We start from the raw sequence: 16,410 nt of genomic DNA, 5'->3' as shown, positions 1-16,410 counted from the left end.
CTGAGAAAAAAAATTTGTATTGAAGAAAAACGTTGAAAGTGGATAATTCTGATAAAAATAATTATCATTGAGAACACCTTCAGTTGTAGAATAAATTTGAGATTTCCATAATATGCGTTAATTTTTTTGCGCAGTGTATGTTCCCAAATGCTACGTATTCCGAGGGTCTTAAGCTTCTTCTTAAAAACAGTTACTATTAATGTATTGCTCTCAATTCATTCAAAAAAAATGTTGCGCCACTGAGATATTTCCAATTAAAAATCATTTTTGAATTGATCGTTCCGTTTGTGACAAAAATTTCCTATTCCTTTTTTTCCGTGCTCCGCTTTTTTGCTGAATGAATAAAACATCCTGGACAAACCTGGGATTTCTTCAACTCTACGGTCTGCAGTAGTAATATTCTCAATTGTCCTTAGCAACGCACACAGTTTCGGTTCTTCACATCACATTTCAACAGTTTAAATTTTTCCACTTCTTTCACTATTGCCGACCCAGAAGGTGCTTCACGAACACCCAAAAGTGCTTAAGTTCTGAGAACTGTGACTTCAAAAATGTTCACCATTTTGTAGTAAAATTAATGCGTTGTTGAAGCGTGTACGTTCCATGTCTAGTAATGGGCAATGGCCTACTTTTTATTTGTTAAATGTCCAAAGATGATAGCTGCCCAGAAAGCGTGTTATTCAAGATGAACCCTTTATAAAATATTTGAATCCATAACTGAACGTTATTAATGTATTAAACGATACATTTACATTGTCGCAAATTGTATTTGTTGTCAACTGAACGAGGCTGAGCTAAACAAGGAAATATCCAATTGGAATTACACCTTCAGTTTCTTGGATATTCGAACGTTAAAAAACCCTAAGACCTCTTTGTTCAAAGAAATATTCATTGAAAAATATGTTGATGAATTATCAGTCCAATGCATTCCTATAGGAGAAAAAATTGTGAATTTCATTGCACAAAATTTCGTGGATCTGTCAGGCCCAACATGGGTAATTGAAATCATAAATCATTCCAAAATGTCAGAACTTAGATGTACTTCAAGCGAATGAAATATTCTCATTTCATTTGCCATTTTTTTCTGAAAGTGCGCTACTCAAATATTAAAACTTTTAGTCTAGATTATATTCGTTTCTAGGACTTCTGTAAATGTTTACATCAATTCAAGAAAGTATCGTGAATTGTTCATCATAATTGCAAAACTTTTCTGGGGGAAATATTATATTGGAAAACTTCCAAAATATATTCACTCAAATATGAAATGTAAAAATCCAAGAATCGGAAGAATTCGAACATTATACAACAGCAACTTGCGTAATGATGTTGATTTCAGCTTGAGTAATATTCAAATGAGATTAAGAACTTGAGCTCATCAGCCATTAAATAACACTAGTTAATATTTCGGCGCCTTCAATTTTTTATTGAGTAGAAAGCAAAACTTGTTTGGAGAAATCCGAATATAAAGATGAGAATGGGAATTCACTTACACTTTCATCGAATTCTGTTTTATCAGATTGAAACTTGGTTCTCTTCTTGTCGATTCCTCCAGTTAAATTCGATTGATAAATTGCGAAATATTTTTACCTTGAGGTCAATATAAAAATTGAATAAGATGTTGATAAAAGTTTTCTTTCAATTCGAAATACATGCGCCTCATAGCTATCTTGAGTGAGAAAATATACTCGCTGACAAAGAAACTGCAACACCCAGAAAGAGCTGTTTAAGTTTTATCTATTTATTTATTTATTTTTTTGATGAAACATAGATGTAGAGCAAGGCGTAAATGATTGAATTTGGAGAAAAAAATCGTGAAGGTTTTTTCATGTAAAAAATTTGTGTTACTTAAATATTGTTGTCGTTTTTTGCAAGTTTTTTAAATTTTACAACAAACCAGCTATTCGAGTAGAACCAAAGTCGATGTTCAGTTGTTGTTAAAATGCCTAGAGCACGTGCACGCGGAATTTATCGCCAGCTAGGTAAATTTGAAATATGTCAAATTATTGGTCTACATGAGGCAGGATAAGGTCTTTTGGACTGCAGCATTATCGACCCCATCTTGTGTTTTGTGTTACCTCTGACGGTTGAGCATTGCTCACAAAGATTACAGTGGTGCAGAGAGATAAAAATCGCCATGATGATAGCCAACCTTCTTAAAGGAGACGGCACATAAAGAAGAAGAAGAGCCCGTCAACATTGGAATCAAGAATGGCATCAGGTTATCTATTGATCTATGAATTTCGATTCTACTTGGGTGCACATGATGGTCGAAGAAGGGTTAGACGACGTCGGGGAGAAAGACGTTAACCTCAGTTTGATGTTGAGCGTTATGCACACCGGACAGTAGGCTGTATGATATGGGGTGCTATTGCACATGCAAGTGGGTCACCTTAAGTCTTTATTGGAGGTAACAAGACAGCGCTGCGTTGCCTTCAAAAAATAGTGGAGCCATATGTTCTTCCTTACTTTAACCGACTCGAGAATCCAATACTTCAGCAAGATAAAGCCCGACCTCATGTTGTCAGAGTTAGCTTAAACTTTTTCAAAGCGACCCATCTTTTGCTATGTCCGCCCAGATCCCCCGATCTATCGTCCATAGAGCATGTTTTGGACATCATGGGTAGAAGGCTTGGGAATTTACCCCAGCCCCCAGGTAGCTTGGTATAGTATCCCTCAAGAAGAAATAGACCATCTTATTGCATCAATGCCGAGACGTGATGGGTGGAGTATAGATAATCGCGGTGAACAAACACATTATTAACAAATTCATTGAAAAAAATTGTAAAACCCTCGTTTTTCCTTCAAATTTCAATAATTTACTCCTTGTTATACTATCCATGTTTTACCAAAAAAAAAATTAAAATTCAAACAGCTCATTATGGGTGTTGCAGTTTCTTTGTCAGTTAGTATATCGTCGAATTCATAACTTTACCTGTACAAAATGAATTGTCATTCCACACGAACCTGAACATCTTCTGGAATATTATATTTTATGCATTTTAGGTAGGTATTTCTCCATGATTTAATCACTGCAACTGTTAAATTGTTATACTCTTACTGTCATTAATTCCACTGGAGAAACACTAATTACATTCGTCACGGACATCATTTTACAGACCAATCATAAATGATGGCGGTTATAATGAAGAATCAACGTCAAGGATTGACCCAGTTTCATGCCCTCCGAGGTTTGCATATTTCAATCCACTTGATTATTGTGTTTGGGAAATCTCAGAATTTTGAAAGGTCAAAGCTTCACGAATGATCTAAAATACTTTATTCCACCTAGGACCCACTTCTCAATAAGAAAGTGTTGGAAATGGATTTAAGGTTATCAGCAATTCGAAAATGTTGGTCGAAATTTCATAGAATTTAAAACATCTGAATTGAAATCATATTTCTCCATTTTTTCTCTTGAATTTGATACCCTTCAATTTCGGTATTCAAAGAAATATGAGTAGTTATGAAAATACCATGAATAAGATTAAAATTGTCTACTAAAAAGTGAGTCACCCTGTATAGGTATGACTGGTATTTTTTCCGATATATTCTTGGAACGCATTTTCGCTAATATAATGTGGAGGCCACATGCAAACAATTCATCAGACATTCTAACAGACTCCTTTTCTCAATCCAATTACTTCAAACCGCTAATTCATTGTCTTCGTCAACGGTATCTACTAAATTATGTGCAGAAATGAGTTCAATTTGTTGATACATTATTATTGCAATATACTCAGCGAAAGGCAGTTAGTTCACTCCCTGAACAATAAGTGAATGAAAATTTATTCTCTGATTGCTCTCCGGTTTCCAGTGAACAATAAATTTTCCAATCTCTGAGTTCATTCTAATAAAGATTTAATCTGTTCTCCGTTCTACTACAAGGAACAATAACATCTTAAAAGGAATAGGATGTTCATTATCATCAGTAATGGGGGTTTTCGGGTTTCAAAAATCTGCAGCATCTCTGCAATCTTGATATTAGGTACGTATGAAGCTTTATGAATACAAGATGAAGTAACCACATAGACTGTTCCATACGTATTTTCTGTTAGACATAAGCACATGAATATAAAGATACCTTAGAGATCGCTTTGCCTTTCCTCTCAATTGTTTACCTTTCATCATACTCACGAATTATTTCTCGATGAAAACGTTATATATGTCTGGAGTTTCCACAAAACAAGTAACATAGAAGAATAACAAGTCACGTCATTTGATCGAAATAATTATATTTTGTGTGATAATATAAGGAATAACTGTCTGTAATTATATGTTATGAGGTTATTCACTCAAGATTCACATAAGTTTCGTGAATGGGAAGAATTCGACTAGGGGTTGCATACATTATCCGTTCGAAAATTTGTTGGTCAACAAAGTAGCTAAAAAATTCGTCAAGTCGATTCAAGCTACTTGAGCTTGAACTTGAGCCAAATAGCTTGAATATCAAGTCAAGCCGTGAATCCCTAGTCCTGAAGCCAATTCAGTGCTTATCTTGAATTTTCGATTATTTACTAGAGTTATTTTCTGCAATTATAAGAGGATTAAATTTTTTTATTATCATGTAGAAATATGAAGTAGCGTTAATTGATTTTAAGTAATCATATAAATTTCTAGGAAATCGATTCTGATGACCAAGACAGAGAGAAGAGAAGCCAAAACCATCCAATAGATCCTAAATGGGGAGCTAAAAGTGCAGTAATTGGATTTGTTTTCAACGTGAGTATGATTCGAGGGTAAAGAAAAGTAAGACAGAAGTAACATGTTTATACAACAACAACAAACGCAATTTATTGACCAAAGGCCAATTGGCCATCGACAGTATTAGTTATGCAGCCAGGTGTTTATACAAAAATCGAACGAATACAACATTGAATGTCTAAATTCTCGTAGAGAATAACTAAAAACAAACAATATATCTGCAGACTAATATTTTAACTAAAAAAAAGAGAAACCGATTTTTTTAATTAGTTCATCGTAATATCCAAAATAATAGTACCTATATCCTTGAAAGTCTATTCTTATTTCAGTAGTTAGCTAAATTCAACCTAGAGAACACCTAAACAATCAATGGACTAGTTTTCGTTTTTTTGTTAAGGATTAATTCTGAAATTTTAAGTAAAATGAAACAAAAATGTGGAAGAATCATTGAAATATCTCTAGAAATGAAAAAGTTATGGGACTTTGAAGTTGCGCTTGGAAGAATAATTTCATAGTACGTGTAAGTGTTGTGACGTCACACACTAGACGACTGGTATTGGCAGAGTGCTTACGAATTCATTGGTGTACAATCATTTGTGCCGTTCGTGTCGTGTTTTGTTCATTACACGATGGCTGAAATAACTTACTATATACATACATATAAATTACTTTTTTCTGTTTTTACTTTTTACTCCTCACATAAATATGTTTTGCCATTGATAGACTTCAACAACCAGTACTCAACTACAAACTGTTTATGAAACGTTTTTCAAATAAATCATCGTTATAAGTTGAACCATGATGAAGCAAACTCAAAAGTAGATACTTACTTGAAAAGTTTAACTCCTTTTATTTCTGCACGGACATAAGATGGATTTGAAGAAAAAAACTCCATCACTGCGAATATATCTATTTTAGGCAAATTGTCACTTTGTCCTTTCATGAAGCCTTCTTCCATTATGGTGACATAAAAACAAAACTCGAGTTAAAACTACAAACGGCGCGAGAGCCTTGGCGCGGCTAAGTATTTAAACGTAATTTATGGTGTAGCGATCACAGGCAAGAGCCGTGACGTCACAGACCAAAGACGTTCCGCGCTCAAATACGTAAATTTAAATAATCTATTTCTCAGTCATTTATTGATGGATTTTCAAATTTTTTTCACTGATTTATCAGGTTTGCTCTATATTTTAATTCTATCGTGTCAAATATAGTATTATCAACGTCACTAAACTAGTCCATTGCAAACGAATGGTTTCGTATTTTGGTCCATACTTGAGGATGGACTATTGTTTTGTTTTTCTCTGGCTGTTTCTGATACTGTTCAGTTAATTTGAGTCTTTATCGTAGGCTCCCTACATTATTTCAACATTTTCATTTATTCATCTAGCTAACCCTTTGTCAAAATTATCAAAAAGGTAACAGGTACAAAATTAATTTTCTTCCACTAACAATTTTCACCACATTTTCATCAAACCATATCACCTTCGCAGAAAATCAATTCATTCATCGATCAGAAAACCCATTGGCTTAACCAGCTCGACAAGACCAACATCGCTAAAAATCAGGCACACCACATCTATCCACCAGCAGATCCAGTGGTTTCTCTCTCAGGCATCATCTCAGGCAAAATCGGTCAAGTTCTTCAAGCCTCAGCACCACTGATTACTGTCGTTACGAACAAACTCAGCAGTGGCTCCAACCCCTCTGCTGGCTCTCATGCTGGCTTCAAATTCGGCAATCTTTTGGGAGGCTTCAGCGGAGGGTCCAGTGGAGGTCACAATCTCCAAGCCTCCGCCAATTTGGGAGGTGCAGCCCATGTTGGCGCAGGCGCTGGAGTAGGAGTTGGAGTGGGGGGATATGGAGGATATTAAGTCGATGAAGATTGAGAGGAATATGTCGTTTAAAGAAGGGAGTTCATTTTTTCATAACAGCTGATCTCTCATTGTCATCTCAAAAATTTTCATTCCATAATGAATCAAACACTTCTTTAATAGATGCCAGTAATTTATGATAATATTACCCTGAGAATTTTCGAAAATTTGCTACTAAAAATCATAATTTTTAATATAATAAGATCGAAACGCAACATTCTTTGAAGAATGATTCAAGTCAGCTTAAGTAAATTCATAATAAACATTATCAATTTCCATACGTTATCTAGTCAACATAGCATCAGAAGCAAGTTACATTCATTCGAATACAAAGAGAGATAAATCGAATCAAAATCCACCAGAGGTGCAAATAAGTTCCAAGCATACTCTCCCTTCAAAATCCTCATTAATTTGCGACATATCCTTGTTGTTAAGTTTCTTTTGTCAATTCCTGTTATATTGTCATTTTCACATCTTTACATGTTACCTCTGCATGCATTGCATCTTGTATAGGTACATAGAATCACTCTTATCATTTGTAAAAAAACTCATTATTCTGGTCAATTTGAGATTAAAAGGTCATTTATTTATGTTTGTTTTTTGTAAATAAAGTATATAAAAAAGTTTAAGGGATGTATATAATAAAACTATTCGACTTATTGTATTTTTTCATTATTAACCTGTTTGAATTCGGCTTGGGGAAACCTTTTCATCTCAGATTGTATCATTTCTGGTTACTTCTTGGTATAATTTGAGGGCTAAGGTTTCTTCTTGCATGAAATCATCATTCATCATTATCTACATGTAGAATACAGGGTGTTTCCAAACAAAATTTTGATTTTTGTGTTGAATTTGTAGAAGAGTGAAAGAAAAAGCTTTTGTGGACCTATTTGATCATTGAATAGGCTATCATCTTTTAAACTTTTGTGATCTTCAAAAGAGGTAGAACAACCTCTATTGTTTCTTCACCAGAATTTTGAACGAAACCCAATTTCTCAATTCAAACATTTTGGTAATACCCTGTATATAGAAAAAAAACTGAAGGGAATAGAATAAAGCATAGACTGAGGTCATTGTCCATATAAAACGAATACAGAAGTTGCTCAAAGAAAAAGAGGAAATATTTCACTATTCACATTTTTGTACTACAGAAATTGAATAACAGATAGAAAATCCATCCTGACTCAACATTCTTAAGAGTTTCCGAATAAAAGGATTCAGTTTGATATAAAATAGGTGGCCAATAACGGTAAAAGAAAAATTTAACTGCTGAAGCTAAAAATAGTGAATGAGATATGTTAAGGATTTTCCAATAAGAGGTTTTAATTTGATGTTAAAGAGGGTATATTATAAGATATCAATAAAGGTTCATTTCATCGTTAAAAAGAAGGTAACGATTGAAAATATCAGATAAATAGCCTCCAAGTATAAAGTTGCAGCACCATATCATTTTCATGAACTTTACTTGATGTCCTCGATTAACTTCACTAATTCCATCTTTGAGGTCTTGAGTCTTAAGACGTTAAACCAGATCTCGTTTGCCATTTGTGATCACCTGTCCAAGGAAACCTCATAAAAAAAATTTTCCGCAAACCTGAGATTGTTTTCGTTGCTTGTGTCACACTTATCTGAAGCCAGGAAAGAAAAAAAAATAATATTATAAAACGACAAATCAATCGAAAATCTTTAATTCTATGATTCATTTTCAAGAGTTTTCTGGACATTTTTAAAATCAACCTCTTCATAGAATTCCTAGCTGTTTTCGAACCTTAATGAGAAATGCAGTGAACATATTTTTCACTTTCATAATCAATGCAAATAGTCATCAGATATGAAGAGATATGATATGAAAGGTGTATCAATAAGAGTGCAAGATATGAATTGCATGCCATTTTGCGAAATGGCACAATGAAAATGTGCTGAGGGATCTATAAATGGCTCCAACAATTCAATAAACATAGAGTGGTTTACGATGGAGTAATATATCAGAGAATATCTAGGGTCTTTTGACCCATTAAATCACCTGGGGACATTGAGGCAGTCAGGGCTTCAAGGTTGCGATCTCCATAGTGTGCAAAGCGCAAAGAGTTGTCTGCCCTTGAACTTTCCGATTGTTCTTTGAGGAAAATTCTTCCTGATGCTATTAATTCCAATCCAGACAAGATGGAAATTGTGCAGGAATCTCCTGAGGGTGTTTGCATTTTTTTTATTGATTAAGCCCATTTTGGCTTATGTGGAATATGCTGGCAAGAGTCATGTCAAACGCCCAGAAATTGGTTGACTCAGTGCATGGAGAATAGAGGTACCTGTACCACCTGTTGTCTTCATGAAAAAACTAGGTAGAACAGAACTTTGAGTATGTGCCTAAATTATAAAAGAAAAATATCTGATTCATACAACATATTTTATTAAGTTTTGAGAAAAGGAATAAATACTGCCTCAACATGTACAATCTTGTACCAGTTCTCTCTTGATCATTTCATATAGGTACCTATTTGGTGATCATAATAATTGGTCACCAGGCTCTTGCTATTTGACACCTTGAACTTTGCTAGGAGGATATTTAAAATACCAGATTTACACCAACAAGTTTGCATCAACAAAATACTACCAAATGTACTGTTTTGTTGAAGATCCTACCCCTACCAAATCTGGTTGAATCGTTTTTATAAGAGTAGTGAAAGATTTCATCGACAGAATTTTTTTTTCCGAACGTTGGAGGGCTATTAGGGAAGTATGAATCTTAGCATTATTTTCGTTAAAGATCTGACAACCTACAAATTTAAAGATAACGTTCTTAATCAAGAAGCCCTTGGAGAAGTTGAAATTCAGCACCTTTTTCTTTGAGATCCTGTCAGCCCTTGATGATATTTGCCATTATTCTCCATCAAGAACCGTTCTCTAGAGTTTGGTCGGGACAGGATTCTTTACAAAAAAGGTGATGAGTTTTCCACATCAGCGCTCAAACTCCAAAATTTTCCATTGTTCCTCACCAAGAACGAATCTTCAGAATTCGTTGCTGGCAGGATTACTAACTTGAACGATTCTGAGGTTCATCCTTCCCGAACAGCCTTCAAAGGATCGAAAGGAAATTTCTGTTTCAGCAACGATCCTACTAAATTTGGTGGTGACTAAATCTCTAACAAAAACATTGCTGCATTTATTTCTGAAGTAACTTGAATATGCAATACCATTATTGAAAACTTCACCAAAGAAGTATGCATGTGCTACAAAATCCTCGGAAACCTAATAAATATAACAAATATCTGCTCCAAAAAAACATGTTATATTGAATCTTTCAATATTGCACTCCAATTAACTCACTTCATAAGTATTGAACTTGAATTAACCCTTACTTAAAAGTCTATCGATTCAACATCTACTAGCATCTCATCCAACTCAATAAAATTGATGTTATTCAAGGATTCAAGATGGATTACCTAAATAATTAATGGTATCTAACCTAATCTTTCGAACTACTACAAAAACTAAATGTAGCATATTAATTCGCAAATATTGCTCCAATTGATACGGGTAGATAATAACTCCCTTTAAGCTATTACCATACTAAAATCCCATAAAACAGCTTCTCTCACCATCTAACCAAATTATCAACCTTCTCTCTCACATTTCAACCGTCAGCATGTTTTCCTTCGATTCGGAAATCTGTATCAAAGAGGCGCACTTCACATTCCATCGGAAAACTCGTTGAAATCGACCACAAAACTCATGGCGCACTCATCTTGACGGCCTTTGAACAACCGTTTGAAGTTTTCTTGTAACTTCGGTAGGTTCTATCCAAATTTGAACTGTGGAAAACAAAAGGGGTAAGATGAGTTGGTAACGTCAACCGATATATATCTGTCAGCGATTTGCTCACGTCGTAGATAATGAACCTTTTGTCGTTTGGAGAAAAAGGTCGAACACACTTATCTGTAAAACCTACACGTGAATAAACTGCGTCATTCGATTCGTTCGAGAGAAGATGAGGAATAGACCTCATTGTTTCGATCGATTTCCCTTATTCGATGTCTGTTTGGAGGAAGGTAATCAACTGTTGTACAACTACAGCTGTTTATTTTAATGGGGTGCGATTACGTGAAGTCAGCTTCTGCTATAACTAGTTATGACGTGAGAAAGATACGAATGTATGGGAAAACTGCCACTCGTCTAACTTTGCTGGAGGGTTCTTTAATAATCCTCAATCTTGTGTTCTTGAACTGGAGGGATGATTCCAAGAACATACACATACGCTTCGGTGTTTTGTTGTCGAGAGTTATTTGACTTGTTCAAAATGTTTTCCTTAGAGCTTCTGTGTTTCTAAAGAAATTCAACTAAATTTTGTCAGTAGTGATATCCCTAGGACATTGATAATAGACGAGATAATGTTATGACAATCGAAAGCTTGCTTCTTGGTAACAGTCCGAAGCCATAGGCTGAGGGCTGTTTTCAATATACTATATTGTTAAACGGGTTAATAATAGTGTTTTGGTCAGATAGTTATTTGGGCTGTTTCCATCGTCTGATTTGTTCTCCCATAGCTCCTCTTGACCGCTTTCACGATTCTTTCATAGTCCTCTGTGGTTGTTCTGCTTCGTAAGCTTGTCCTGATGTTCTCACATGTTTGGATAAGGTTAGCTTTGTTGAACCGCTGGTAGTTGAGCCTTTCTCTTAGCTTGCTCTATTGGAAATTCTGTCTGCCCTTCTGCCTCTAATTGGGAGTTTGACTCTGAGACCCTTAGGAACCAGGTTGCGATCTCTGGCAAGGTGTAGAAACGTAAGGTGGTTTGTTTCTTTGGCAAGATTGATTGAGGTTTTCTCATATTTCCTGACCTCTTGGTATAATTCGGGCCCATACCGAATTTCTAATTGTTGTCTTGACATTGATGATGGACTATTTGTTCTCTCATAGCTCCTCTTGGCCGCTATCACGATTCTTTCACGAGTCCTCTGCGGTTGTTCAGCTTCGTAAGCTTGTTCTCACATGTTTGGATAAGGTTAGCTTTGTGATGATGGAAACAGCCCAAATAACTATCTTACATATAGTCCATCATCAATATCAAGACAACAATTAATGTTATAGTCATTATGATTATAGTACATTTTTGCATTTCTCAAATATATTTCCAACTGCATATTGCATTTACTTATATACTTTATTATACTTTGAACATACGCATTGCCAAAACGTGACGTTTTGAAATTTATTTGAAATGAAGTTTTCAAACTCAATCATGTTGTCATAGTAATTGATAATTGCACTGAATGCAATTATTAGTGTAATAATGTTGACTTGATTGGGAGATATTGTTTCATGTGACACAAAATGAAAAAAATTGATTGATTGTTGAAACTATAAAAAAAATGTCAAACTCAATAAATTTTAAGGTTTATATCCTATAACATATCAATTATCCATGAAAAATATAAGGTGCACAACTAAATTCCCGCTGTTTTTTTCATGAGAATGAAACTTCATTGTGAAAAAATGTTTACAAATGAATCATTCAAGATATAATTGTTAGCTACAACTATTTTCCATCTTTCTGGTAGAGCTCGAATACCGTTACAGTAAAAGTCTTCATCTTTTGAGGCTATCTACGAATCAAGCCATGTTTTAGATATCTTCATATGAATGGAACTGCTGATGTCCAGACCGCTTGCCATCGACAGGAATAAGTAATAATATGAAGGCCCAATATCGAGAGAATACGAAGGGTTTGGTAGGATGTCCCATTTAAGCGTTTCCAGATAGCGTTGTCATGCTACAGAATCAGTAAATCGTGCTTCTGCTTGCTCGTATTGTGACCGTTTTTCGCGTAGTGTTCAGCTCAATCGCATCAATTGAAGTCCATACCGTTCCTAGTAATGGTTTTACTCGGTTCCAACAGCTCATTCGGTTTCTGTTTTAGATCCATTTTTCATCACCCGTCTCGATGCGATGAAGAAAACTCTTCCTTTTTATTGTCGAAGTAGTTGTTCACAAGGAAAAAATGACCTTCAATGTCCTTTGGCTTTAATTCATAAGGAACCCTAGTTCCCTATTTTTTAATAATTCCCAAAGCATGAAGTCGCTTGAAAATGGCTTGGTGAGTTACTCCTAATACTGAAGAAAGTTTTTTTTGCATTTGGCATGGATCCTCATCGAGCAATATCTCCAAATCGCCGTTTTCAAAGGTTTCTGGCCTTCTTACAAGTGGATGGTCGTCAACATTGAACTCAACGTCCTCGAAGCAACGGAACCAATCACGGAACATTGGTTCACTTGGAGCGGCATCTCCGTAGACTTTTTGGAGCTCTAAATGCGCTTCAGCCAATGACGATTATTTGGCGCAAAATCAGAAATATTCATGAAATTAGCATGAAAATCCCACGCGAGCCTTGAAGTTATCATTCCAAATGGAAATTTTTACCTGCAATTGAAGAACAACTATTATTTATTTGAAGAGGATGAATCGATAAGAGTTGAGGCATTTATAACAACACTCATTATGCCACAACGAATCAATAGTCAATATAGGAGTAGTAAACATAAAGTGGAAAGGCTAGTACAGAATATGCTTGTACTCCAATTTTACTCTAATAACAGGTAATTTAGTAACAGGGAAATCTCGGACCATTCTTGCGTGATTGTTCAAGGGGAACACAGTAAGCAGTCATTTTGTACAAATGTCTATAATTTTCTAATTTTGAGCCGATATTGGTTTTTAATTATTGGATTTGACTGACTGATTTCGAAATCAAAATTGATCCAACGCTGTATACTCCCAAACGGAATATGCTAGAGATTTGAAATGTTTGGGAAAGTTTCAGAGTTCAAATATCTCCTTTTCGATAAAATTCTTAAAGGGAAAATTCGGATTTTACTGATATGAAATTTTTTCTATATTTGAAAGAATCCGATCGAACTAAAATTATAGTAGGATGATGCCTAAATTCCGTCTGAGTATAGAAGACAGTTGTGTCGTCGAAGAACCAACAAGTGATAAAAAATCCTATAATGGATAGCTGATGAAATCCCTCAAAATTTTCGAATACACCTCTGCTTTCCCGGAAAATTACACTTTTTATGATTATCATAGCTATTAGTTTGAAGCGTGGTATTAGACGAATTTCTTCTGAGGGTATTTTTTCAGCTCAGCATGATGAAGTTATTAAGATGGAATAATTCTACCTTTCGTTAATGAAATGGTTGATGATAAATTCAATGCATTTCAACAAGATGATTTACGAGAATATATAGCCATGGAAACATTAAATATTCTGGGCATAGGCAGTAGTCTCGAAGAAAAGGGTGGCCCAAAAACCTATGCAGTTGACTAAATCCTGGTAAAAATGTAGCATTCGAAAATCTACTCTGAACACACAAGAGCTCAACGGTTAACAATAAATAATATAATAATTACATAGTTTATTATGTTATAAGTTGCAAATTTTTTTAGTGTCATTTAGAGATGTTATTCTATGTAGTGAGTGGAAAGAATATAGTTGTTTTCATTTGAAAGTCCTCATTGGTGCTGTTTTTTCACAAGCGTGTCAAAGAAGCATATTCCTCTTGCGAATATCCAATTATTTAGTTCTTTTTATGTCCAGAGGTGTTCTAAATATTGATTTCAGTTTGTCGGGAGTCATGGAATGTAGGCAGGGTCCCAGATACGTATAACATGTTTGTCCTAAGCGTTTTCCGCCTCTAGGAACAAAAAATTGATTTATTATATTTCTTGTGTCAAGCTGGTTTCTCGAGAATTTTCGTGACCCTATCATGAGAAGCATCTCTAGGTCAAACAATTCATGAGGATTCATAATTCTAGTTTATTTCTAGCTTTCCGTAATATCCACTTTTGCATAATCTCAATTCTCTTCATTTGGGTATTCTATGCTCCTCACCAGTCCATTATTCTGTGTTTTATTGGCAACAATGCGAAGTGAATCTGTCTCAAATTTAAAAGAATTCAGTATTTTTGAGTTGTCTGAACTTAGGAAGTAAATATCTCAGTTTTTTTCATCAAGTTGTTAATGTGTTTGTCCCATTAGAGTTGTCAGTCTATTGTGAACTCAGTGTGTTTTATATTTTCAGCAAATTGAAGTATTGATATCAACCCCAATAATACCCATCCTTGAAAGACCTGACTGATAAATATTTAGTCTTTTCATAATTGATGATCAACTTGTTTTCTTGAAACCAGCCTACCATCTTGAGGAGACTTCTTTGAGCCTCCAGCTTCAATTGTCCCCAATTGTCGGCTTTGTAAAAACTGCAGTATCATCTGTGAATCTTATAACTTTCAACGTCTCCTCTTTTCTGCATTACTAGTGTTTACTAGTAATGCAGAAAAGAGGAGACGTTGAAAATTTACATGAATAGTATTGACCCTAACACTGCTCCTTGCGGAATTCCGAATTCATATTCCTCTTAATTCACACTACGAGAAATAGAGATGAGATGGAAAGGGTGGTCGCAAACATCCATTAGGGGATAAGCAGTAAAAAAAGAAGATTCCTCTAAAACCGATACGATGTAGTTTTCGGAGAAATTTTTCATTCAATGAAAATCCGAATAGTGTCAACTGAGATCCTTTTGGTGCAGGTCAAGAAATCAACAGGAGATGAAATATTTTCTCAAATCCCATTTTATATTTTTCTCCAAATTCAATAATTTATTCCTTGCTATACTATCTGAGTTTTACAAAAAAAAAATTCAAAATTTAAACAACTCATTCTGGTTATTGCAGAAACTTCGTCAGTTAGTATAAAGTTAGTATTAATAAATTAACATAAGGACTGACGTATGACGTATAGATTCTAGATTCAATAGAAAACAAAAATAAAACAACTATATTCAGAGGTGAAGCCACAGTGTAAACTAATAAGTTCGAAATTTTATACTTCGAAAAAACTGAATGAAATGTAATCAGTTTTTATATTTCAGCCTAAAAACACCAGGTTTGCATGGGATCAGCCAACAACAACAACAACTCCCAAAGGTCCAACAACAACTGAGGATATAGTTATTTACGAACAGGGTCAAAGCAAAGTTGAATTGGACATCCCAGATGAACTTTTCGGATCTGGATTCACTTTGTTGACTAATTTATCCCAGACGGCTGGTGACCTGATTACTGTGAGTGCTTCAAATGATGAGAACAAAATTCAAATATCATTTTTCAGAACAATGCTAATTGAAATACAAACATTCTCTTTATAACCAAAGTATTCGCTCTATTTTTTCTTTCTTCCACAGAATACAGCACTAAGAACTCAAAGGCTATTGGAATCAATGAGACCATTTCTAAGATCCATCTTTGGTGCAAAGGGAATCGTGATAGAGGCTACCACGGACAAACCAATCTTTTCTGATCCCAATTCCAGATGAAATTTATATTAAGACTCGGCATTTGTTAATTTATTCATAAATATTTGTCACTTATGACAATATCTTATTTATTTATCAGTAGATTGAAATAAATTTTATTTTATTAATGTTTTATTTCCTTTCGTTCATACTTTCCTTCCATATCCAAATCTTACTATTTCTTGCTTTCATTCTTTTTATATAGTTTTTTTTTTATAGATTAATTTTTATCGAAAGTTATGTACATGGATTCTTCAGCCCTGATTGACGGAACTTGTATTTTTGTAGTTTTTCCATTGTAATACCACTAGAGATTGAATTTGACATGCTTAAATGTTATCTCGAGTGGTCATTGACTAGCCTATTTAACCAGAAGAGGTAGTATTGAACACGTTGATTTATTATTTGAGTCTTAAGTGGAAATTACAATTGTAGTTGAAAATTTGGTATTCTTCTCGTTTACAGCAGATGTGATTGGATCGG

At 34.6% G+C, this 16,410-nt stretch overlaps 1 protein-coding gene across 2 annotated transcripts in view; it reads left to right on the top strand.

Annotated features, from left to right (window-relative positions):
• The window catches only part of LOC123684431, a 28,935-nt gene extending 12,873 nt beyond the window's left edge, over nt 1-16,062 (top strand). Inside the window, exons 3-5 of one of the 2 annotated variants that reach the window (XM_045623692.1) lie at nt 4,618-4,719; nt 15,505-15,696; nt 15,817-16,062. In XM_045623692.1, coding sequence (XP_045479648.1) covers nt 4,618-4,719; nt 15,505-15,696; nt 15,817-15,948 — 426 coding nt within the window. In that variant the 3' untranslated portion in view covers nt 15,949-16,062. Of the gene's footprint in view, nt 1-4,617; nt 4,720-6,194; nt 7,235-15,504; nt 15,697-15,816 lie in introns of those variants that run through there. The other variant, XM_045623691.1, reaches the window with a different exon arrangement.
• Nucleotides 16,063-16,410: the final 348 nt, after the last annotated feature.

The sequence above is a fragment of the Harmonia axyridis genome, chromosome 7 (assembly GCF_914767665.1).
Source record: "Harmonia axyridis chromosome 7, icHarAxyr1.1, whole genome shotgun sequence".
Lineage (NCBI taxonomy): Eukaryota > Metazoa > Arthropoda > Insecta > Coleoptera > Coccinellidae > Harmonia > Harmonia axyridis.
The sequence above is the reverse complement of the archived record's forward strand: the minus strand, read 5'-3'. Positions and strand labels throughout refer to the sequence as shown.